Below are 25,148 nucleotides of genomic sequence, written 5' to 3'. Positions count from 1 at the left end.
TCATATGGAGCTATTCCAAATACTTTTAAATATTTAAGGTAGAAAACAATGTGTGAAAACTGAAACTCTAATTATAAGTTTCCTTTTTGAAACACAGGCATGTGTTTCCATTATGTCTGATCTTATATAAGAGTGAGGTTCTTGGCATGTAGTGGCAAACTGATACTCCAACACCCTCAGACACCCCAGTTTCATCCTTAACTTTCTAACTAGCATGTTATCACACAGACCATATACATGAAGCACAAACGCTTTTGTTATGCCAAGGAATTCCTTAGTTACAAACAGTATTCCTTGTCTTTGGCTCTCTTACCCACGTTATGAGAGATTTCTCAGATTTCTAAGAAGGTCCAATTAGCTCATTTGATGTTGGCCAATTCAGGGACATGGGCCAAACACATCAGTAAGCTGCATACAGCACACTGTAAGGCATGCCACAGCTTAGGTTTTTTTGGTTTTTTTCATATGCAAATGCCTATACTTTAAAAGGAAAAAGCACTGGAGAAAATAACTATCACCAATATAAGCACTACCCACGTCTTTCATACATACTCAGTTTAAATGTAAAACAAAAAGCAGAAAAATCAAACATTAAAAAGCCACTTATATTAGCATTTTCTGCATTAAAAAAAAAAACAAACAAAAAACCCCAAAAAACTCACCTTGGAAATCTGGTGTGTCCTACCACAACATTAGATTTTTACAACAAGCTTTTGTAAGAACTTTCTCATCGGAAAAATATTTCTCATCGGAAAAATTTAGTATCGCTCACTCTCCCATACTTACTTAACTGATAGCATTGGAGCTATTCCAAATATTCTTTATTACTTAAGATAAACAAAGGTGTCAGAAGCAGGTTCATAGATAAAATCATATGAAACAAACAAAAAAAATCACGAAGGCTTAAGCAGAGATAGATAAGAAGTCAAACAGAGTGGAATACAAAAACACTCATGACTTTCTGAAAACAGCACTTCAGAGGCAAAATGTTTCAATGGGAACTTTTCTAGTGCATGAGTGACTAAAGTTAAAGCAAAAACTTTGGCTAACTGTTTTGAAGATTATTTCAAATAAGGCTGAGTGTGGCTATCCATTCTAATCCCACAGCCCAATACAGACAACGATTTAACTGTCTTTCTGCCATCCACTTGTTTGCAACCAAATATTAGGTCTCTAAGAGTTCTGAAAGAGCATCTATTGTAATAGTAAAAAAGTCAGTGTCTTAGACTCTGATACGCTAACAATTTTTAATTTGTCATTTGCATGAATATTGAAGTCATTTTTATAGTGTATTACTATTATTAACTGTCTGGAGTTGTAGTGGCACTTTGTTTTAATACTTCCTTAGTAAACAGATAAAAATGTAATACATACCTCAAAACTGACAGGTATATTGCGCTTCAAAGCAATTTCAAACACTACACTGATCTCAGACTTGTTTGCATCTTTATCTTCTTCTGATTCTTTTCCTGTTTCTCCATTCTAAAAATGATGCATACATAATCATATTACAATTCTTAAAAGATAAAAAAAATATATTATCCTTCTCCCCCAATTTCTCAAAGACTTTTGAATTCTCCTGTCAGGATGTAAATCAGCGCTTGTACATCCATCTCAGCGCCCCATTATCAGACACCTGCTGACTGTGAAGCCATATATAGTGTGCTTATGCTTCATAACAAAGGAACACATATACATTAATTTTTCATTAATTTTAGATGGCAAAATAACAACTATGGATTTTAGTCTTATTGATGACATGGATAACAATCATCTGAATACACACTTCTTGTGTCAAACATGACGATCAAACAGATCCTTTCATCTGTTTCTCAGTCGCTCTGTGGGTACCCCTCCTAAGCAAGGAAGAAATCTGTACTTCTTGGAAAGTACAGAAGATAGCATTTCTCTCAGAAGAAATTCAGTGAATCAGCCCCACACTTGGACTAGGTCACCAGGTTACAGGTGTCCTCAGCAGGTCCAGCTGGTTAATGGCCCCTCCCATCAACTTCCCTCTAGGAGTTATGACCAGTGTGAAAAGGTAGTGACAGAGAACAGCTTGCTCAACACAGAACATTATTTATTTATCCGTAGGAACATAACAAACAGAGAGGCTAAGAGATAAAAAAACAAAAGGCACATGCAAACATTATCCTGCCTAAAATTCAGCTTTGCTTTACACTTCAGGAAATATTAATTTTCTCAGACAACCACCAGCATAGGGATCAGTCAGCCTTTTGCAACCACTGCCTTTTGGTGTTTGTCCCCCAGGCTGCATTTCCTTAGTTCTCAGAGGTTTCACTTTCAGCTACTTTCAAACTGCAAAGCTCTGAATGCTTCAAACTGGGATCTCTCAACAACCATGTAACCTTGGCCAGGCTCCTAATTTTTTATTAGTGGAGGTAAACATCAAAGACACTTGGGTTGAATTAGGTGGATTCCTGCAGAGCTCCCGTCTTACATAACAAAGTCTGATCTAAATCTTCAGCCACTAGCATAGCTACAAAATGCAGATACCAGAGTTATAAAACAGCATTAAAAAAGCACTAGGTTCTTCACATTAAAATGAAACTTATCAATCTTTTATTAACTCTTAATATATTAATCCTTAAGAAAATGCAGGACAAAATCCAGCACTCAGTTACAGCATGCAGACGTGGAGCACTTTTTGTCTCATTAAACTTCTGAGTCTGAAAAAAGTCATTTACATCCCTGACATTGATCTGGAGCTAAATGCAAAACAAAAAAATTATAAAGTTTATAGAACCTGTTGAAAGCAAAGGGTGCAGTGAAAAACAATAACAAGGGTAATTAGAATGAAGTTATGCAGGACCTCTAGCTCATTTCATATAATGAAATGTAAAGTACCACTGAAATCATGAATGTAGGTCATTACTTACAGGACCAGCAAAGCATTGCTTAGGTTCACTGAGAAAGATCAACAGAGTTAAAAGGACAATATTTAAAGGCAAAAATATATTTTAGAGATATACACAATGGGGTACTATTATTCTGTTAAAAGCCTTAGTGAGAATATTACTTGGTATTGTATTCAAGTAAGTTTTGTACTTTATAAAGGACACCGATAATCAAAAAAGCTGACAAAAAGAAGACACAAGGATGAACTACTGATTAGAAAAAACAACCTTGCACTGAAACACTATGAAAACAATCAGTTCTATAAAAGGATTCAAAATTACTTAAGCATAATTTGTAAATATATATGGGGGAGAGATTTTTGATATCTGTTTGTTACATTTAGCAAAGAAAATGCAAATTAAATACAAAATGAAGCTAGGTGTATTCTAGAAGAGATACCTCACAGATTATCTTTGAAATGGGGAATAATCAAAACTGGTACAATTTACATAAAATGATATAATGCCCACTGGACTGTCAGCAAGCCTCCAAGTCAAGAATATTTAGGTTTTCTGGCTGTACTCTAGCTTAACCAGATATGTATAGTTTAAACTAGAAATTACTATTTAAAATTTCATGATTAATACAGACACATCTGTTCAGAAAATACCTTATTGTCCCTCCTGCCCTTAAAATTTAACTCCTTGCATATTTTTCCACCAAATACAGTAGAGAACTTAACTGTGAGTGGAGAAAAGAGAGGATCAAGACTTTAAGGCTTAGATCTTAGTACTGAGCAATAAAGTTTCAAGCCTTAGACATATGACTTCCCTAAGGATGATGAAATATGTTCAGGAGTGCCCCAGGCACTTTGGATTTAAATTTGATCCTCATTCCACAACTGACACTTAAATTGTAAGGCCTTTCTTAGCTTCACATCTATGAGACAGCAGAGGTGCTTTGGCAGACACACAATAGCCCTTTTGTGAAAGCAGGTTCACATTCGCTGCAACCCTGCCCTGTTGGCTGATTGCTTCTCGTTTCTGCTCACCTTACGCTCTTCTACTTGTTTGTGCAACGAAGTATTAAGACAGCAATACTCTTTTTCAGTGGTTTAATATGGATCAAAGATTTTAGCCTTAAATAAGTTTTTTTAAAAAAAGGGAAAAAAGGGTACCTTGAAACGAAAGAAGAATATACAGAAGTCTGGATTAAGTAAACACGGTTATGAAAGCCAAAAGATAAACCTGTGTACTTCCATGGATCCCATTCTAGTCAAATTTACTGAGTTACTAATGGGATTACCAGATGGGCATGAGCAGGTCTGTCCTTGCTCCCCTCTCTGCTCTCCTTGGGAGCACAGTGGCAGTGACTGGGGAAGAAAGAAGCTCAATCTCATAATGTAATCGAGGCCAGCCAGAATCTGATGTGTACTGGTTCTGATCCATGCACGATGTTTGAGGAATGACGAATCAATCATCTTCCACAGATGACCCAAGATGGTCAGTTTTGCTGAAGGTTTTACTGAGCTGGACAATGGTCCGTGGTGAGGGCACATACCACCACTGTATAGCAGCCCTGTGTGCATTTCACATGAGCAGCAGCAGGGAGGAGCCTGAACCTTGTCACCACAAAGCCCTTAAATTCTATTTCAACCAGCCCCCAGTTCTCTTGAGAGCTACACTCAACTCCACATGATGCAATGCTCTGTACTCCCTCCATCATGATCTAGGCAGAGAGTTACCTCAGCCTGTTACCTCCAGTCACATCCAACTCTAAACCATGAAGTGTCAGAGACGTTTTTTCACGACTCACCTGCAACCAGCCCATCTTCGCCTCAGCATAACCAAGCCACAGGGGTGGCTTGATTTAGTTTTCTACCAAAGGACACCTGCTATTGAGATCCTACAGGATCTGAAGTGGTCATCAACTGCTGCACCAGAAACTCACAGTTCTCCCAGAGGTCTTGGCTTCTTTGACTGGGTAATATTATTATATTTGTCCTTTCAATTTACAAAGATTATTCTGAGAATAATTTTTCTGTTAAAATTTTTTTAAAATATGACACAATGTTTTAATTTTTAAGCAGCAATATACACCACTTATAAACATAGCAGTGAGAAAGCGATAACCTATAACCTATAACCTATAACCAGGTGATCGTCAGACAGGTGATCAATAACTGCCAATGAGCTCCATCAGGTTCTTAGGTACATTGGGGAAAAGTAATTTCAACTGTAAAAATTGCATTAATGGCACAACACATATTTAAGGTTAATAGTTAGTTAGTTAGTATGGCCAGTCTTCGTGAACGAAGATTTTGGGAAAGGTCTTTTACCTTTCAAGCCTGCGCAATGGATTTTTTTAGGTGAGACACAGCCTGCGCTGAACTGAGCCCACCCTTTAATCCTAAGGTTCATCTGCTGGGGCCAAGCGAGCTTGGACAATGGCAGTGAGGTCCTGGGACAATGGCAGTGAGGTCCTCAGGACATAGGTTTGTTTAGAGTGACCTTCTCATAGATGGATGGCCTTACAGGGCTGACGAGCTCCATCTGCCTGGGGGAGTATCCCTGACCGGGAATCGAACCCGGGCCGCGGCGGTGAGAGCGCCGCATCCTAACCACTAGACCACCAGGGGTCCCCTAATAATTCATTCTCCATAAAGTCACTGATTAAATGGACATTTTCTTCACTTTTGGTATAATCTCAAATATTTCATTTTATTTTGATTTTATTTTTTACTTAATCACTGCTGACAATCCTATTTTTAAAATGTCTACTTATTTTTTGTTATTTAAGTCTAGTGCCATGTTAGGTGTGCCTTTATTAAGAAATGAGTAATTTAGTATTACTTCTCTAATTACTGAGGCTAATATGAAAAAATACTAAAAATTAAACATTGAAAAACTGGCAATGAAATTATTCAATTTGGTATCTTCACATGAAGATTAGGAACAGTTTTCTGAAACACAAACCTGAGGTAATTTTTCTGGAATAGGTTCATTCTGGAGAGCTTGAAGGGCCTTCATTGCAGCATTATGTCTAGCAGCTTGACGAGTCTTTCCTTCACCAAAAAACTCACTGTTGCCAACAGTTAACTGGACATAGAAAATTTTAGGCACTGGGCAGTGATACCTGGAAAAAAGTCACAAAGAGAAAACAACAATACAATTTAGGAATTTAGCCAACCATTTAATATAATATAGAGTAGTATTTGCGGATAAAACATTATCTTTTCTCACAGAATAAGACCCAGTAGCCAAACACATGGACTGCACCTCAGCAAGGCAGTTGGTAACTCTGACAGCAGCTCCTACGTACAAACCATCTCCTCACCTACACTTGTGAGCTCTGCAGTGAGCTCTACTGTGTGTCAGCCCAACAGCCCAGCTCCGCTCTCTTCTTGGTTTGAGTCTTGGGAAGATGAAAACCTAAGGGGAACCAAAAATTCCAGTGGAAGCCACGCCTGGGAGACTACTTCTGTCCCACAGACAAGTGGTACAGAGAAAGGACTGTGAGGTCGCTCGCATGAAACTTGTCAGTATAGCTCAGCTCTAAGGGGCAATAAAAGTCAGATGGCAGAGAATATACCTAGCAGAAATGGGTCCTCATTTGACAAATAACCTGTCCATATTTTACAGCAACGTAAAAAAGCCCAGGATTCCAAAAGCATGGTCAAAAGTAAGGTCCATTACTAGATTCACTCAAACACAGTACTAGATTCATTTAAACAAAGTACTACATTTTTCTCATTATTCTTAAAGGATGCTTTTTAAAATGCATTCTCTCTACTTTCATCTCTGGACATGGATGGTGATTTTTTGGTATGAAGACTTTCTGAATTTTCATTAATAATTCTAACCCATTTATTTCAACTGTAAAACAAAAAGCTTACCAGAGAGCAGCACACTTCAAAACCAAACAACTGCAAATAAGCACACAGGTCTCAGTGTCCTTGAACTTTGTGCCTAATTCTAAAAATACGTTTATGTGGAAAGAGCAAAACCATAACACTGGCTCCAACAAGCCTCTGGCTATAGGGCCTTGGAGGAGTGAGCTAAATTGCCTTTATGACATGCAAAAAGTGGGTATTTACTTTGATTTCTTGTTTACAGTTTAACACACTTATAGGGAATTATTAAGGCCTGGAAATGCTTTTGCTTATGTAGCATTTTCACAAAATTATAGAATAACTTAGGTTGGAAAGGCTTCTGGACATCATCTGGTCCAATGCAGCACCCAGAGCATGGTCAAGCTCTGAAATTACCCTGTCTTGTTCAGGCATTGTCCAGGATATTGTGGATATCCTCAAGGATGAAGATTCCACATCTCTTGACGACCTTCCAGTGTTTGACCACACTTTCTGGAAAACAATTACAAAGGTCCTACATGCCTAATGGAATTCAAACACCATGGTGCCATTAGTTAACTAAGCAGCTGTCAAACCAAAGAAACAGACAGTTCAACGATGTCAACTTCTGTCCCACTCCACTGTGTCCTCCATTACTTCTGACATAGAGCATTCACCCCTTTCCTCCCTCTTCTTCTAAAAGCAAACACAATACCAGGCACTACCAATATTACAAAATTTACAATAAAAAAGTACAGCAGCTTCAGACTGAGATTCACCTCAAAAAGAATGGCAGTTTTTCAAATGAAAAAGGATATAGGGTATAAGGATTTCCCCTATCACGCTGTCTTGTAGGCCCTTAATTACTTGTGTGCATACAATTGGAGTGGGACCCCTTCAGTCCTGTTTAGTTGGTTTTAGGGTCTCTCTTGCCAACATCACCCTTAAGTTTTTGCCTACTAACTTGGTTCATCACTTCTTGCTTGGTTATAGGTTAACTCCACTCTCTGTCACCTTAAGGCTCTCTTGACCAGATTAGCCAACCTGTTGATAAAGATGCTTGCCCCACTTGGTCAGGTGGATCCCATCTCTTACAAGCATTGATCCTCAAGGAAGTTGCCACAGTTGTAAAAACCTGATCTCTCGTCATGCTTACTACACATGTCCTCTTACAGTATCATTGGTGTCCACAATGAATCCTAGCAACAGCTCTGGAGCTAGTTCTGACTCAAGGTCTTTGATGCACCAGGGAGAGCTGCTCCAGATGGTGCTAGGAACCATGTCATGTGGTGCATCACCACCACTGCTGAGCACACATGCACCATCCTCAGCAGAGTTTCTGACTTCCTTCTGCATGAACTGCTGTGCAAACTGCTGCATGTACTGGTTGTCTCTAGGAATGGTGTTCTAGGCCCTGCACTTACATGTGCTTCTCTGTAGTACCTTCTGAGAGGGTGCTTGACCCTCTCTAATCAGGGAACAACTGGAAGGAAAGCTCAATGTAGCTTTTGATCAGGAGTAGCTGACAGCTTACTGGCAGCTGCTGAATCTTGCTAAAACCACAGCCTCCAGTAGCTATCCTTTCCCTGCAGCAACAGGCACCCTCAAGTTCCTTGAAGAGTTCTCAGAAATCCTCTCACCATCCCAGAAGATCTCAGGAGATGTAGAACTAGAGCCTGGAAATGGCTGCATGTGTTATGCAGCTTAGTACAGGACAAGCTGTATTATGCAAAAGCAGTAGACACCTTGATAGCATGTCCTACCTCATTACTTCACAATCTTCTTTAAATAAAAAGAAATTTAGTAGTGCTGTTAGCAACTAACTATATTTAGGGAAAATACAATATCCATTGGAAGTTCCTGTTTCCTGGTGAGTTACTAGGCCTACCTTTCCCTCCATTGCATGCAAAGGAGGAAAGCACATGAACTCAATCCACTTTATAAACTCAAATCTCACAACAGGCCTTTGCTTTTTCCCTCCCCCCTTCCCACCTTTTCTTTTAAAGAGTGTTTAGGGAGCTATTTATGTGATAATATGGAAAAATTATATTCAGTCCATGGCTCTAGAGCCTCAGCAGCTCTTTGACATTGGCAGAATGATTAGGCTTTTACATGGTTTTGATTAAACTTTTCTTGCTCTGCCTGGCCTCAAGCAGAGTTAACAGAGCACTGATAATATGAACATTGCCAGGAAAGTGCAAAGGAGCACATGAAATCCTCAGAAAAGGGACTATATCTGCGAGGATATTGGCTTCTCTACAACAGAGAGCATGTCAAACAGAAACAACATCCTTCTCTTTTCAGTGATGAGGATAGAGACTGTATTAACAAAAGCCTCAAATTAATCATAATATTAGAGTCTGAAAGTACACTGTGACAATTAAACTTAGTTTTCATAACGAATGATTCTGGATCCTAAAGATGTACACTCATGTAAAGAACAAGCCTATGAGAAGATAAAATTATATATCTGCCACTGATCTTTAACAAACCTTCTCAATATATTATATATGAGTTACTACAAAGGGCTGAAATCATTTACAATCTTCTGAATATTTATCTAGAATTTGTTGATTATTATGCAATAACATATCAGCACAATATTTTCAATCACAGGAACACCTACACGTCAATCCTATATTCCTCAATCCTCTGTCACTCTGTTCAGCCACAGAACTGAAACAGTCAGGATTTCAAGCAGCAACGCATCACATACAGACTTATTAGGCTTCTAAAAGTTTTTAAATTACCTTCATTTAAAAAATATGCATCTCCCTGCCTTCTACATGGTAGCTACGAAGGCTAGGATTTTCCTTGGAGAAAATTCTTATGTAAAAGCAATTCTCAAGTGATACTGGCACACTCCTCAGAACATAAGCTGACAAACACAGCCAAATGATGGAGGACTATAAGACTAGAGGACAACAAAAGGACATGTGAAATGATACATTCAATTCAAGAAAACAAAGTGTGATAAAGGATAATACACAATCAGGCACATATAACCTCTAAGAAGAAGCTCATTTTCATCTGGCTCTTCTGGACATTTGAGATTCTTAAGAAGATTCCTCAAATAGGAGGTCTGGAATGCAGGTTCCCTTTATTCCCTCCAAGTTTCAGAGCATCAGTAATCTACTTTTTAGCTAATGCCACTGGTATCACTTTAGAATAGTCAAAATGAAAAAGGGTATTTGCTCCATGACTGTGACCTTGAATGCCAAGTTTCAGCAATGAGTAAATATTTACAACTAGTTATAAACCCCTAAAAATAGGGGTTCATAGCAGAAATGCTGACAGACCTTAACTAAGTTGGTGTGAGCGGGCGCCACTATAATTAAATAAATCACCAAGGTCTGTTGACAATTAGAAAACTCATTTTGGTTTGCCACAGAGACAAACAAAAATTCTGTTCATTATAATTTTACTGGAATATGATGTCATAACATGTAAGCATACTGAAACAATCTCCTGCTTTTCTAGCCAAAATATTAATTGCATACTAAGGAGCCCTTGGGGCCTCTTCCTTTTTGGCCATCAAATCCACTCACATAAAGACAAATAAAGTATTAGTACATACGTTATGTGTTCATACCGCATTTCCTGCATTTCTCTGGATTCCTCAATGGCATAAATGTTTCTGATAAATATTGTTACTTTATTTTTAGAAGGTGAAAAAAAACAAGTGCAAGTTGCCACTCACAGAAACCAGGAATGTTATTTAGATTTAGCTTCATGTTAAAAACTCAGTGAGGTTTTCTCTAAATTCTAATGGTCAATATATTCTTCAACTATGTAAAAAAGAACAAATCAAAACAATTATTTCCCCACTACACAAGTTTTATAGGAAGTATTACCGTATTCCCATTTCATAATGCAAAGTGAAGAGGAACTGGGACCATTTTGGCCAAGATGAAGACCACTAAAATACAAGATACAACACGGTATGGGAAAGTCATTCTTCAGATGCCAAGTCAATGCCAAAAGGGTCACTCTGCTCTTTTTCGCTCTAGCTCCTTTTCCACATGAACTCAATCAAGCTGGCAGCCCTGCTGGCACTGCTCAATCAGGAAAACGCTGTGAGCTTTGTGAGTGGAGGGATAGAAAGACACAGACCATGCAGGGAGTAGGAAACAGCATTTGCCGTGGATAACTTTTTCTCCATAACATTTGAAATTTCTCTAGGGGAGCAAGTTGCTTAGCGCAGCTGTTCCCTGGCTATGTCCTATTTTTCTGAGCAGTCCATTAGCCACGTGCATGAACTCACAGATGTGAGTTCTATGTTTTGAAGAAGGAAACATACAGTATAGTCACTTTTGTCTTCATACAGTGCATCTTCTGGTTCTTTCAGCAGGTCCACAACAACACCTGGGAACAAAGAGGCTCTCTTTTCCAAGTACTCCTTTTGAGAACTACAGTCCATTATTCCTGAGTTGTGTCTACTACAGGCTAGGCTGCCTGATCAAGGAAAGCCTATTGTTGAAGCCTTCTTGCTCCAGCTCCAGGAAGGATTGTTCTCACAGGCTCTTGTCCTGCTGGGGGACTTCAACCACCCTGACATCTGCTGGGAAAGTAGCATGGTGAGCTGAAGGCAATGCAGGAGAATCCTGGAATCCTCTTAACCAGCCTTATTAAAGAGAGAACTTAGTAGCAACTTAGGGAAAAAAGAGAACCTATCATCTCTGGAAGGAGGGTCAGGTAACTTGTGAGGACTACAAGGATTGTCACAAGGTCATGCAGGGAGAAGATCAGAAGGGCCAAATCCCACACAGAACTTGATTTGGCCACTACAGTTAAAGACAACAGAAATTTCCATAAATATATTGGCAGCAAAAGGAGGGTCAAGAAGTGCCTCCATCATCTGTTGCATGCAGAGGGTAGTATAGTGACAGGGGATGAGGAAAAGGCAGAAGTACTTAATGCCTTCTTTGCCTGTCTTTAATATCAAGACCAGTTTTCCTCAGAATAATCAGGTCCCAGAGCTGGAAGTTGGTAATGGGGAGATGAGTGAAGCCCCCATAATCCAGGAGATGGTTAGTGACCTCTTATGCCAATTAAATACTCACAAGTCTATGGGTCCTAATGGGATCCACTCCAGAGTAATGAGGGAACTGGCAAAAGAACTTGCCAAACCACTCTCAATCATCTACCAGCAGTCCTGGTTAATTAGAGAAGTTCCAGCTGACTGGAAATTAGCAAATGTAAGTCCCACCTACAAGAAACGTGAGAAGGAGGATCTGGAGAACTAAAGGCCTGTCAGCCTGACCTCAGTTCCGGGCAGGGTTATGGAAGAGATCATAATGAGTGCCATTACACAGCACATACAGGACAACCAGGGGATGAAGCCCACACAACATGGATTTACGAAATTAAGATCCTGCTTGACCAACCTAATCTCCTTCTATGACAAAGTGACCCACTTAATAGATGAGGGAAAGGCTGTGGATGTAGCCTGTCTAGACTTCAGTAAAGCCTTTGACACTGTCTCCCACAGCATCCTCCTAGAAACACTGGCTGCTCACAGCTTGGATGGGTGGATTCTGATGGGCCCATGGGAATCTCATGAGGTTTAATGAGACCAAGTGCAAGATGCTGCACCTGGGTTGGGGCAATGCCCAGCCTCAATACAGCCTGGAGGATGAACAGATCGAGAGCTGTCATCCTGAGGACTTGGGGGTGCTGGTGGATGAGAGGCTGGACATGAGCCAGCAATTCTTTACTGTGAGGGCGGTGAGGCAGTGAAACTGGTTGCCCAGAGAAGTTATGGATGCCCCATCCCTGAAAGTGTTCAAGGCCAGACTGGATGGAGCTCTGAGCAACCTGTTCTAGCGAAAGCCATCCCTGCCCATGACTAGGGGTTGGAACTAGATGATCTTTGAGATCCCTTCCACTCCAAACCATTCTATTCTATGATGAATTAGTCTGGTTTTTTCTTCTAGATTATGTTCACATCCTCCAAAAACTTTCTTAATGTAAAGTGAGCAAGACATTCTTAATGTAAAGTGAACAAGGCATATGTATTGCTTTTAGCCATAGACATCCCTTATTTGAATGTTGACCTCCTCTCAGCTACAAAGGTGAGATTTAAAAAAACCCAAAACCATGTATCCTTGTCCCAGATTATTCTCCATTTGAAAGATGGTGTTAAATTATAATCCAAATATTAAAAAAACTTTAATTTAATTTGATTCAGTATTTTTTTATTATTTAATATTTGCTATGATCAGTTATGAAACCAATTTTGACCTATTTGTATAAAATCTTTATGCAAAAGAATAGACTATGTAAGAAATGTAAAGAACAACCATAAGATGGAAGCATAAAGAAACAGAAAGAGATTCAAAAGCATCTGTTCATTTTTTTAAAAAATAGTCAGAAAACATAACAAAGATGCTTCCCATTTTAAGACACAGAAACCCTAAACCTTCTCTATTTCAAATGCAAGAATGTAAGCAAATCCTGCATTAAGCGGTCAAGATCCATGAGTTGCAGGCAACTGCATAATGTAATCCTCTTTATCTGTTAAGGTCTATTAGAAAACAAATGAGATTACGTGCCTCTGCTGGGAGGATGATCTAGAAGCTGAGTTGATACTTAGGAATCTCCTGATGTTCAGCTTGGCTATACTTTTACATACTTTATTTTTTTTTTGTGTCAATACTATCTTTTAACTTATATAGCTTATTTACTTTTTTGTTGTTTACCCTCCAAGGTGAGCTTTCCCATTCCCTGACAGCCTTTGCTTTGCAAGGGAACAAGTCAAGGTATTTCAGAAGTCTTCTGTATAAAAGGCTACCCAGCATCCTGATAATCTTTCAGAGCCCTTCCCCATACTTGCTCCTGTTCTTAAATATGAAAGCCAAGAGCGGTAAACAATATACTAAAGGCTAACAGTGCTCTGGGTAACAGCAATATTTATGTATCTTTACCAGAAATGTTTTGCTCAACACATCTTAACAATCACATTTGTCTCTCCACTAATTCAACCATTTTAGTTTTTCTTAGTTTATCTTCCAAATAGTTCAGAATATAACACTCCTGTTCTGTGATTTCCAACTGAATAACCCTTAGGTGACAACAGAGGGTATTAGTATTACTAGTGCCTATGTTATTAATCTTACATTTTACACTGGAAAGATCTAGTCTCATTGCATTTCTAATATATCAGCCCTGACAATCATTCAACTCTTCCTGACTATCTTGATCTTCCTGTGCAGCAATGACAGCCTTCTCCATCTCATGAACGTTTTCCTATTTTTTGAGCAAACACCCTTAACAAAAATAATTTAAAAGGTTGCAGAAGAACTGTACTTAATAATCTTCCTCCTAGTTTGACTTTTAATACTGCTGATTATTTTTCTTTTCCTTTCCCACCCTGCATTTCTTATACAAATCCCCATCTCCTTCAGTTTAATGAAAATATTATCCTTATCTAATGCTATAAAATGCTTAACGGAATTCCACAAATACAAGATTTACTTTATTCTCTTTACCTAAAAAAATGAGTTGACACATAACCTGTGAGGTTAACACATTAATCAGACACACTCTACCTTTAGTATACAGTAACTTCACGCTGAGTTTTATACCTTTTTACTTGTATGTTTTTATTTATACTTTCTTTTAAACTTTGTTATATATTAATGATTATTCCCTTTTCTATCTTTTTTTTCTTCTTTTTCTAAGCTAGAGGCTATGTAGTTCCTTCAAGCAGTACGAATAACTTACTAAAAAAAAAATTGACTCATGTTTTCATGATCACAATATTGAAACATTCCTGAGTGAAAAACAAGAGGGAGGAGGATTCAGTTTAACATAACATTATCTAATGTGGAATCTTCCCAGAAGAATTTGTGATGACAAGACAATAATATTGCCACATCACTATTTCACTAAATTCCAAGTTGCTCAATACAGACATTCTACTGAAATAAATATTTCATTATTTATTCTCTGCATTTACCACTACTTTGTTTACTATTTATAGTATATATGTACATAAAGAAGTAAAAAACAGTTGCTCATAAAAAGTAATTAGGAGAAACAAATAGAAAGCTCCAGACACTACAGACTTTAACAGTCACGGACGAAGCTAACAAATAATAGAGCAAACATATTGAGGCAGCCATGGAGCACTAGTTATAGAGAGATGCTTCCATGAACAGTAAGTTCAAGTCTCTGCTTCCACTTTTATTGCTCTCTCTCCTTCAAGCTAAACCCCTGAAGTTTAGATGAAGCACTTGTCAAAGTGCCAGAAGAGTCTCAAAACCAGCCCAAATACCTTTTTTTAAAAAAAAGAAAGAGAAGCTAGTGCAAGAGATATGTGAGGAAAAAAGAAAAAGGCTAAGAAGAAGTAAAAGGAAAAAACCCAGGAAAAAAAAGGCTCATGAGAAGAACATTCAAAAGTACTGCACATTGAAGACTAAGAGAAAAAAAACAAGTGAAAAATAACAATTAAAATCAAGAAGACAGCAGAGAACAAAATGTTATGTGCCTCTGAAGAAGTATTTTCATCTATCAATTGAATAACTAAGTAATGAAAATGGTCAACAAAACTTCAACTTATTCTTGACTGCAAAACCAGCATAAATAACATAAGAACATAAAAAGAACACTGCCTCCGCCTCCAGAGTTTAAGACACTGGAAAATGTCAAGTGGACAATGCTGAAATGGAGATGGGAGCTGGGGGTAGGAAAAGATAAATACAAGGAAAATGTTCTTTTTCCATGACACAAAACCAAGTACAATAGGAATAAAAAGGAAAACATAATGAAACTGTGATGCATGCTGCATACTTAGAGGTTAAAGCAGACATCCAGAAGACAAATATCTCAAACTCTTATCTACTTCAGCTCATAAAATTTCCCATGAACCGTATTACTCACTAATCTTTACAAGCATGCAGAGTGGTTACTGAGAATGCCGTCCAAATATCCATTACAGTAAAAGAACATAAACAATGCTGCATATCTGACTACAGTATCGTTTTCTTTTTACATAAGAAACTCATGTCAAAAAAAAAACATGTCATTTGCCAGCCTAGACACTAATCAAATGAGAGAATGAAGTATCTCACTCATTTCATTTTATCATGTATTTATACCAGTAATATAATATTAATAAAAATGTTACTAACAAAATCATCTCAGGCCTAGTACTTCACAGGAATTAATTAACCTGAAAGTCCACAGAGGAAGAAGGCCAAAGAAAGCTCACAGCATAATTCTCAACATCCAAATTAACCTCAATTCAAATAATTAGTGGGTACTAGGCTACATTCTTTTCCCACTTGGATGAATGTAAACATTCGGACATTAAATTGCATTATTGTGAGTAAAAATTTAACCTATCACTTTAAACTTGGCAATTAAAGGACTGAAAGTAAGAATAAGATGAAAAATAATACTTAATTCTGACTTAGCAAGCCACCTCTCAGCAGCTGAGTGTAGTTAACTGAGGATGCACACTCTCCTACGTCGCTAGTTATCAGCTCTGCAACCTGTGAAAATGGCTTCTATCCAAAAATATTCCCATCTGTTACATCAGACTTGCAAAAAGAATGTGAGCTAGAGAGAGCTTGGGCAATTGGAAAGGGAGGGTATTTTATGTTGTCCTGCACATCATACCAGGATGCTGACCCAAATGTGGATGGCCTTATGAAAGAAGCTTAATCTACAACTGGGAGGGAAAGGGAAGGAGTCTGTTAATCAACCATAGAAAAGTCTGGAAGGGGCAAAAATGTCAGAAACCAAAAAGATCAGTGGTGAAGTCTTTTAGTGCTTTGAATTCCCTACTTAAAAGCATACAAAGAGCAGATTTCCTAGGAAAGCTTACTCATGAATAGCAGACATAATACTCTTTCAAACTTCATTGTGCATAATGGATTTACACCAATGGCTGACAAGTAAATAGAAATTCATTGTTAATAAAAATGCATAAGTGATGCAATGAAAGTAGTGGTGTCACCAATGCACAGCGACTTGTCTCAGTTGGTCCAATAAACACAATTTAGTCCTGAATATTAATAAAGAAAAAATGTTAGATCACATTGGATCAATACACTAAAATACAAGATTGCAGACTTGCTAAAAGGTAGGAAATGTAAGAAATGTTTACAAGATGGGGTGGAATTTTATTCTAGAAAGAAAGAACTCAAAAAAACCCTTGAAGGACAGGGATAACAAGGACTGTTAAAATGGAATCATAGAATCATTTGCTTTGGAAAAGACTTCTAAGAACATTGACTCTAACTATTAACTGAGCACTGCCAAGTCTTAACCACGTCCCTAAGTGCCATATCTACATGTCTTCTAAAAATACCTCCTTGTGGTCGTGACTCAACTACTTCGCTGGACAGCCTGTTGCATTGCTTGACAACCCTGTTGGAAAAGAAATTTTTCCTAAATTGCAAAATGGTTAATATGCTCTTTGACTTAGTAAACAAGGTCAGTATAGAGATTACCTTTACTGAAGGAAACAAAGGCTCAGCCGCTGATGTCTACCTCCTCAAGAATTCTCATTTCTGTTTCACTCACACTAATGTCAGACTTGAATCTAAATCAGTAAGGTGATTAGACTCCACATTCTCCTCTTTTGTCATGGAACAGAACCTCAAAGCTATGAGAGTTTTGGGTTGGTTTTTGTCCAGAGGTGATTTCCCCTTTAATCACAACACTGAGGGATTCAGCCTCATTTCAGTAACACATGTAATCCACACAAATCATGGTGCCAAAGTACCTGATGAGTACCTGTGAATGCAGCTATCCTTTCTGTGACAATAAAAACCAACTTAAACTGGCATTCTTCTTTAAAATATCCTATAAAGACAAGCAGATCTTCAGAAGATTCTAAGGATTAGAATTTCAGAAGAGATGTCAACTGTACTCTCACAGAACACAAGCACCCACCAAAATCACTGTTATAGCCAACATTTGAAGAGAAACTGTTAACATAGTGGTTGCTGATTAAAAATTCTGCATTCAGCATCCATATATTCTGTTATAAAAGAAACTTGAAAACCTTTCTTCAGAATATTTAATACTTTCTTGATCTGTGGTAGAACTTTCAGTTCAAAAGCAACAAAGGCCTTGGAAGGAAAGAGTTACAATTCCAGTCAGATCTTACTGAGTTATAAGCTGTTAAAAATTAGCTACTAACCTTCTTTCTGCTTGCTTCCCTCAGGAACATTATGGCAGCATCTCAAAGTAAAGTTTGAGCTTTAACAGCAGTTCATCTCTGTCATTACCAAAAAGAGCGGGCAAAGGAAAAAGAACCTATTTACTGGTAACCAAGGTTCAGGTTCTGGACACAGCAGAAAGGCTGAACAACAAAGGAGACCACATAGGTTTGTTTGCACTGAACCCACTATCTCTCAGGTGTCTCGACTGAAATATCCTTAGTTCAGCAGAAGTACAGGAAAAAGATAAGGGTGAATAAAAAGTTAACTGTGTGGAAAGAACAAAAGACACCCAAAATATTCCTGCTCCTGGAGGAGCACTCTGAATCAGTGCTTGTTTTTATACATACCAACAAGACTAGTCTTCTGTCCATATCCTGAAAGGAAAGCTGACTGTTGTAAAGGCAGGTCTACGGAGAGAACACCCAGCGAGTTGCAAAGCCAACAGACTGAAGAGATTCACAAGGTGCTGGGACAGGCTGTTGGCTCTGAAAATCTTTGGATTGAAGGTTTACAGGAAGTTTCTCAAGTGGAAGAGTAGTGTTGAAAGACAGACATTAGGAAAGCAAAGATAAGGATTGTATTACACCGCTTTATGTTTTCAGCCTATGTGAGAACACGAAAAGCCACATCTGAAACTCGAAGACACATCTGGAGCCAGATGTACTTTCTCCAGAGTAGAGAAAGATCTGAAGAAGTTGAAAGCCTAAAGAAAAGAACCCTGTTCACTGAAAGAAGCTTCAGAAGAAATAGTCCGAACATCAGCCAAGGACCACAAAAAGAATGGGCAGTCCCCTTAGCAGACAGAGCAAAAAAGCAAGTGGTCTGGGAAGGTCACTGTATCCTGAAAGAAAATGAATAAAAATATTAATTATGAAAAGATTGAAGTATTAGGGCTTAGAACCTCCTGTAAAAATAGGGTCAAGAGGTGATTGACAAAACTGCTTAATCTTGAGAAAAAACTGTTTAGAATGTTGCAAGAGTGTACAATGTCATGCCTGACACACCACATTTTAGGCATGATGAGTGATGACGTATCTAGATGCTCTACAATTAAGGCTAAAAAGGTTTTAATGATACCAGGTAAGTGCATTGACTTGGAGAATGAAGAGACGCTGTACTCCCTGCAAAACTTGCTCTCTATTCTGTCAGCTTGATTTTTAGCCTACATAACATTAACAGCTGTCAAATAATACTGTAAATACACTCAAGAGTATATATTTTATTGATCCTGATAGATTAAATGCACCCATTAATGCAGTGGATGGTAGTGACAGGATGCATTTACCAGAAGGATTATAGGCACATTGTGCCAGGACACATCACCCAACACCATTTTGTGCACGCTGTGGAAATTCATGATAACAGGGTGAGGGGACTGCAGAAAAATCACTTTTTGGACAGAACTTAATGAAATCTATAGATTCCATAGCAGAATCTGGGTTTTCTGATTCCAGATATATGCTATACGATTTAAAACACTGTAGAAATTAAACATTAGCTATTAAAAAATTTACTGCAGGAATAAATATCCTCTGTCATTTAAGGAATCTTAATTTGTTTTAAGCCAACCATACTAATCACTATTGTCTAAACTGATAGCTACTGGCAATGGCAAAGCTCATCACCTGCAAGCTCCCTTGCCACTGTTCTTTTGGGAAAACTATCTTACGACAAACAGATGTTTCTGCTGTTTTAAACCAACAGGAAATGGACTGACTCTCTCCCTTTTCCTTTCCTAGAAACAGATACTAGCAAAGAAAAATCCTAGCACAGCTGTACTCAACACTTTTCTTATAACAATATGTCTGTGTGGGAGGCAGGCAACGAGTGGGAACAAACAGGCCAGGGGAAGTGAAATGTAGCATGCAGAAGATGAACAAAGAATTAATTTAAAAGTCTTTGAGTGGATTATTACACCATAATGTCAATACACTAGCAGGGAAATAAAAGGGTGATGTATGAGACTTTGCTTTAAGATATGATCTGAATCCTATCTTAACTGGTAATGTACAAAACTGAATCAACTCAGCTGGCAATCTCAGTTCTTTCCAAGTGAATAGATGTTCAAGTCATCAGAAAGCTTCATTAGTATGAACAGACTGCAGGTTTAGTGGCCAAGTTTCAGTCTTATCTTTAGGGAAATGTGTTTATATCAAGCCTGAAGAATGAATTAATATGATGAAATGCAGAATTCATGCTTTGTGCAGATAAACCAAACACTTCAATTGTCACTGCTGGTAAACTGGCACCTTTTACTCACACTAGACTTACATAAAAAAGGAAAACTGCCACTGAAGTTACTGCATTACGGTTTCAATTATTATAGGAGAAGAAAACTAGAAGAAAATGGTGACACAAAGCCTTGCAGAAAATCTAGTTTTAATTGATTTATGCTGGAATTATGACATTTTAAAGTCATGAAAAGCTTCAGAATAGAAAAAGGCAACTTTCTTTGAAAGAAAGCTTCTGCTGAGAAATTCTTCCACAAATTCATGCTGCCATCTAATGGTCTGAATCAGCCATTTCCAGCTGAACAATTAAATTGTTAATCTGATCACTTGCATTACTCTTTGGACTATTCTTTACTTCCATAAGTTTTAATTCTTTGAAATCCACATCTGTTGTTCAGGATGAAATGACAGTCTATTTAAGGAGATACAACCTATTCTAAACCAAACTCTTAATTTCTATTTCCAAGTAGTTTTTAATATTCCCTCCAAGTTTTTTTGCCCAAACTGTTGGGAGGAGGGCAACAAATGCAGAAAGGAGTTTCTGCAAAGTCAGATAATAAACATCTTTATTATCACACCTCTTCATCCTTAAAATGCAAATTTTAAGGACAACATATTTTGCAACACTGCCTGGAAAAGCAGGCAAAGTACCTCTGACTCTTTCTGGCCTTTTTAGGGGAGGAATGTTGTACCCTATGGATGAGGTCTGAAGTTGACAAATGTAGCAAAGTAAAAATCCCAGTGGCACCCTACACTGCTCTTGGTTTATTCTCCTGTAACCAATTCAACACAACAGGCTCCAGAACTGAGAGTCCACTTCAGTTGGGAAGCAAAGGCACTGGTCTCCACAGCCAAACAGCTTTTTGTAGCAAAATACCACTTTATTCAATCAAAAACACTTTAGTACTTGCATGCCTGCCTCTCCTTAAAACTGTTATTAACCAGATATGTCCCTAAAGAGTTTGTTCTTCTGATACTTTTCTTGCCTTCTTCTCTCTGGGGAGAAATTTTTACGTTTTTTCAGTCCTTCCACTGTGATAGTCAAATGACTCCCACTATAGTACATAAAATTACTACAAATCTTAGGATTATTTCTCAGTGTAGGATTCAGCTCTAGAGTCAGATGCCCAAATTTAGGTATTCGGTTAATGTGTAGAAATCAAGTTGCTATTAAAGTGAAGCTCTGGAGAGATCCATATGAAATGTAGAACAACCTAGTTTAAGGCATGATAAACATCATTCTAGACTAGTGATCGCTCTGACTAGTTATAATGGTTATAATGGGAGACTGAGTTTCTAATGAGCAGGCAGAGAAAGGCATCTGAGCTTGGATCTGAATCCCACCAGCATTGTAAAGAACCGCACCTAACTGCCTAAACACGAGCACACAGTACCATTTCAGATGCAATTGTGCACCTAAAACAGCCACATGATGTGACACAGGACTGATCCACGAAACAGACAAGTTTCCCATGAATAGCTGGAGTCCTAGTGGATTAAGTGAAATGGTATGATGACTGAACATCGGTTTTCGGGATTCCTTCAATTGCCTGAACTTAGCTGTGCAGGGCCATTTGAAATGCTCTAGGGTATCTTGCCTGACCTTCAGCTGCCACTCTAGTAAAGGTCTCCTCTAGGTCTTCTGCCAAATCCACTGGTCCCATGTGAATGTCTCAAACACCCTACAAAGTCTCAAGTGGCACTAGAGGCCTATGTTTAGGCAACTTAGTGTCCTCACATCTGCCACAGTATATATGCTTGGGAAAAAATCTGCTTTATACACAGCTGTGCATAAAATCCTCCTCTCTTGCAGCAAGCCCCAACAGAAAGCCTCAATAACTGGAATTCAGCAACAGATAATAAGCTAATCATGTGCCTAGAGTCATGAAAAGTCTCCATGGAGTAATCTGAACTTTACATTTTCCAGGCTACTGGCCGATCTAATCAATACTAGATCAAAATCTTTCAGATCCAACTACCCTTTCCATTATGTGCTGGGCTATTTGTGCCTCAAACGGATGAAGCTCTCCATGTAGAGGAAGGTCTTTCGCTAGAAGGTAAACAGGGTGCTCAAGGAGTGCAGAAGAACATCTAAAGGTCAGAAAAATTTCAGACTTCATTCTCTTCCTGTAAATTAGATAACTGGGTAGTTTAACTGCAGGTGCACTTTTGGAGATGACAGTCTCAACAGATTTTTACATTGTCTCCTGCAGTGCAACTCACTCACTTCAAAATTTGGCTTCTACAGCTGTTCTTTGGGTAGATTTTGCTTTTTTGCCCCTGTGGTGGTTTGAAAAACCTTTTCTCTGGGGCAGTAATGGTTTGCCCCACTGATAATACTAGACCAATCAAAGGTTCATATGCGCCCTGCGGAAATTACATACCCACAGCAACGGAAGAGAAGGTGGTGAAGTTTTTTTTAGTAAGTTGGTAGCCATGATCTGAACCATGAGGAAGCAGGGGGCCAGTGAGCCCCTCTGGGGGCCAAGAGCCCCAGCCCCAGCTGAGGCTACGAGAGACCCGGTGTAGTGTCAAAGCTGGACCAGGTCCTGTAATCAAGAGGTGGGAGAATTTCCTTACTGTCATCAGCAGCAGAAAACATTGAAAGCGGCAGCGGAGCAGTCCTGAACAGAGACAGCGATGGCTGAAAGCCACAAAGATAGCCAGGAGCAACAAGATAACATGAAGCCGGCTGAAAGACGCAGAGATGTTCCTGCAGGAGGGAAAGCTGGCAACGAAACAGAGGAAAACTCAACAGAGCTGTTTTGGGGTAAGACTGTATTAATTTCCCAAAACTCAGAGACCTGTTGAAGAGGAGGGGTAGACTTCCAAACCTCTAGGGAGTCCCAAAATGCAGCAGCAGCTAGAGAGAGAGAAAGGACCCGAGAAGCCCGGAGTCGTCCTGAGAGAGCTGAGCCAGGACAGAGTGCGGAGGAGGTGCCCGTGCCCTCTGCTGCTGCTGCTGTTGCTTCTATCGTGCTAGCGAGCTGAGACAGAGCAAAAGAGCTTTGGTAAGACTGAACTGAAAGCTGCCTTCAATGTTCTACCCCAAGAGGAGTGAAGATCTACAAGGAAATCCCCCGAAGGCTCGGGCTCGGGGTTGGAATTTCCACAAAGTAAGAACCAAAATCCTGACTGCCATACTTAAATCTGCTGCCTTAGGAAAATGAAGGACACTAACCAGTGCCACAAAAAACTGAAACGAAGGAACTGTGGCCTGTGCAGTGACAGAAAGACTTTTCTCTTTCCTTCTTGGACTTTTATTGAAGGAAAAGAGGAATTTAATTCAATGTAAATATATATATATATATATAGGTGTGAGTAAATAAACCTTTGTAAATATTTTTCCCTTCCCCCAATAACGAATGGTTGTGTTTTGTCTGAAAACTCTCCACATGAAGTGAAAAAGATATCAAGTCCATACCATCACTAAACCCTCTCACAGGGGCAGGCTGTGGGAGGGGGGCTTGACCTTAAAAATTGGATCCTTGGGAGTTTCAAACCACCACAGCCCCTCATAGGACTATGTAACTTTTGTGAAACAAATGAAGTTGGGTGAGGATTTAGAGCGCATTGCTATGCACTCACGTCAAGTAATACTTTCCTCAAATCTTTTTCCCTTTAATGCGCATATTAAATCTTTAACTCAGTATTCATAGAAGAAACAATTTTTACATTTTATTCCATTCTTTCACCATACAATCTTTTATTAATATGATCTGACAATTTCAGTAATTTATCGAATAATCACACAGCCTATTCTCCCTTTGATCATTAGATTGGATAACATGTTGGTCCACCAGGAAGCTAGCAGTTGCAGATATATTTGGCCAAAGACCAGCCCTCAAACTTTCTTTTACTATCCCTCATTCTTAAAGAGATTGTTCAGTATTCAGGCACTGGTCCACAGGGCTGATAATTCCAGGAGCAACTAAGTTTAAGCAGCAACTGAGTACCCAGCAGATGAGCTGCCTACCCAGTAGGTAGGAACTACATGCCCAGGTAGGGTGATGCCCTGTGTTTACTGGCCAGCATAGGTGGCTCCAGAAGAGACAAGAATATGCTGCTGCTTTTTGGTTCTGAGTTTGGACTTGCAAAGATCATTCATTAACATCAAAATAAAATGTGCCAGAAATGACAGGGCTGTGAAGAGAAAGAAAAGGAGGAACAGTCTATGCACTCTCCCCAAAGCACTAAGGAGAAAGGGCACAGTCTTCTCCTTAACCTGTAGCGTACAACACATATACAGGGAGAAACAACCGTAGACAAGACTAAGATGAATGCTCAGTGCAGCAGAAACTGTCCAAGTGCACAGAAGCTGTAGTTTATCCTACGGACACCATCACTTTCCGTGACATACTTGCAGAACTATCACACCATCCAAATTCCTCAAAACCAAGCAAGAAACTGCTTTAATTACTTTATTTCCGTTCTTTAGCTTCTCATTGTTTTGTATTTCCTTTGTTCCTATATTTCACAACTGTTTTTAATTTTGAAAGCTTTTTTTTTTTAATAAAGGTTTTTCAAGCTCTCTAGATTCTGGTAAGACACATTTTAAGGAATTTTATACAATAAGAAAATAACTTCCGAATTTTCCCAAAACATAAGGGTTGAGTTTTATGATCTCTTTAACACTACTTTCCATACTAAAACATCAAAAGCTACTTTTCAGTTTGTAGTGGCTTTATTCCTTGACTTAATTTAGGTAAGTCTGTAAGATATAATTTGTTTTGTCACTTACAGACATTCTGTAATTGAAAATACTGCAGGACAATTAAACTTCAGGAATTACTCTCTTCAATTCTAACCAAAGGAAAAAATAACTTAAAATAAAACAAACCAGCATTCAATGGTAACAAGGCAAGCTGGATGACCCTGTAGTTGGAATCAATACCTTATTTTATTGTTTAATTGCTCTAATTTAAACAGCCATGTTTTTAATTTTTCTTTTACATGGTTTAAGCCAACTGTGTTTAAGACAGAGATACAAGGGAGTACAGGTTCTAGCATTGGCTACAGATACGAGAGTAT

General features: G+C 38.6%; 1 protein-coding gene across 3 annotated transcripts in view; it reads right to left on the bottom strand.

Moving 5' to 3' along the window:
- Nucleotides 1–25,148, bottom strand: part of STAU2 (staufen double-stranded RNA binding protein 2) — a 170,551-nt gene that overhangs the window by 113,067 nt on the left and 32,336 nt on the right. For all 3 annotated transcript variants that reach the window (XM_027694066.1, XM_027694138.1, XM_027694222.1), the window contains exons 6-7: nt 5,835–5,994; nt 1,375–1,482 (exon numbers count right to left, since the gene is read on the bottom strand). In XM_027694066.1, the coding sequence (XP_027549867.1) occupies nt 1,375–1,482; nt 5,835–5,994 (268 nt within the window). The remainder of the gene's footprint in view (nt 1–1,374; nt 1,483–5,834; nt 5,995–25,148) is intronic.

This window comes from Neopelma chrysocephalum, unplaced genomic scaffold (assembly GCF_003984885.1).
Source record: "Neopelma chrysocephalum unplaced genomic scaffold, ASM398488v2 Primary Assembly neopelma1_22, whole genome shotgun sequence".
NCBI lineage: Eukaryota > Metazoa > Chordata > Aves > Passeriformes > Pipridae > Neopelma > Neopelma chrysocephalum.
This window is presented reverse-complemented; position numbering and strand designations above follow the sequence as displayed.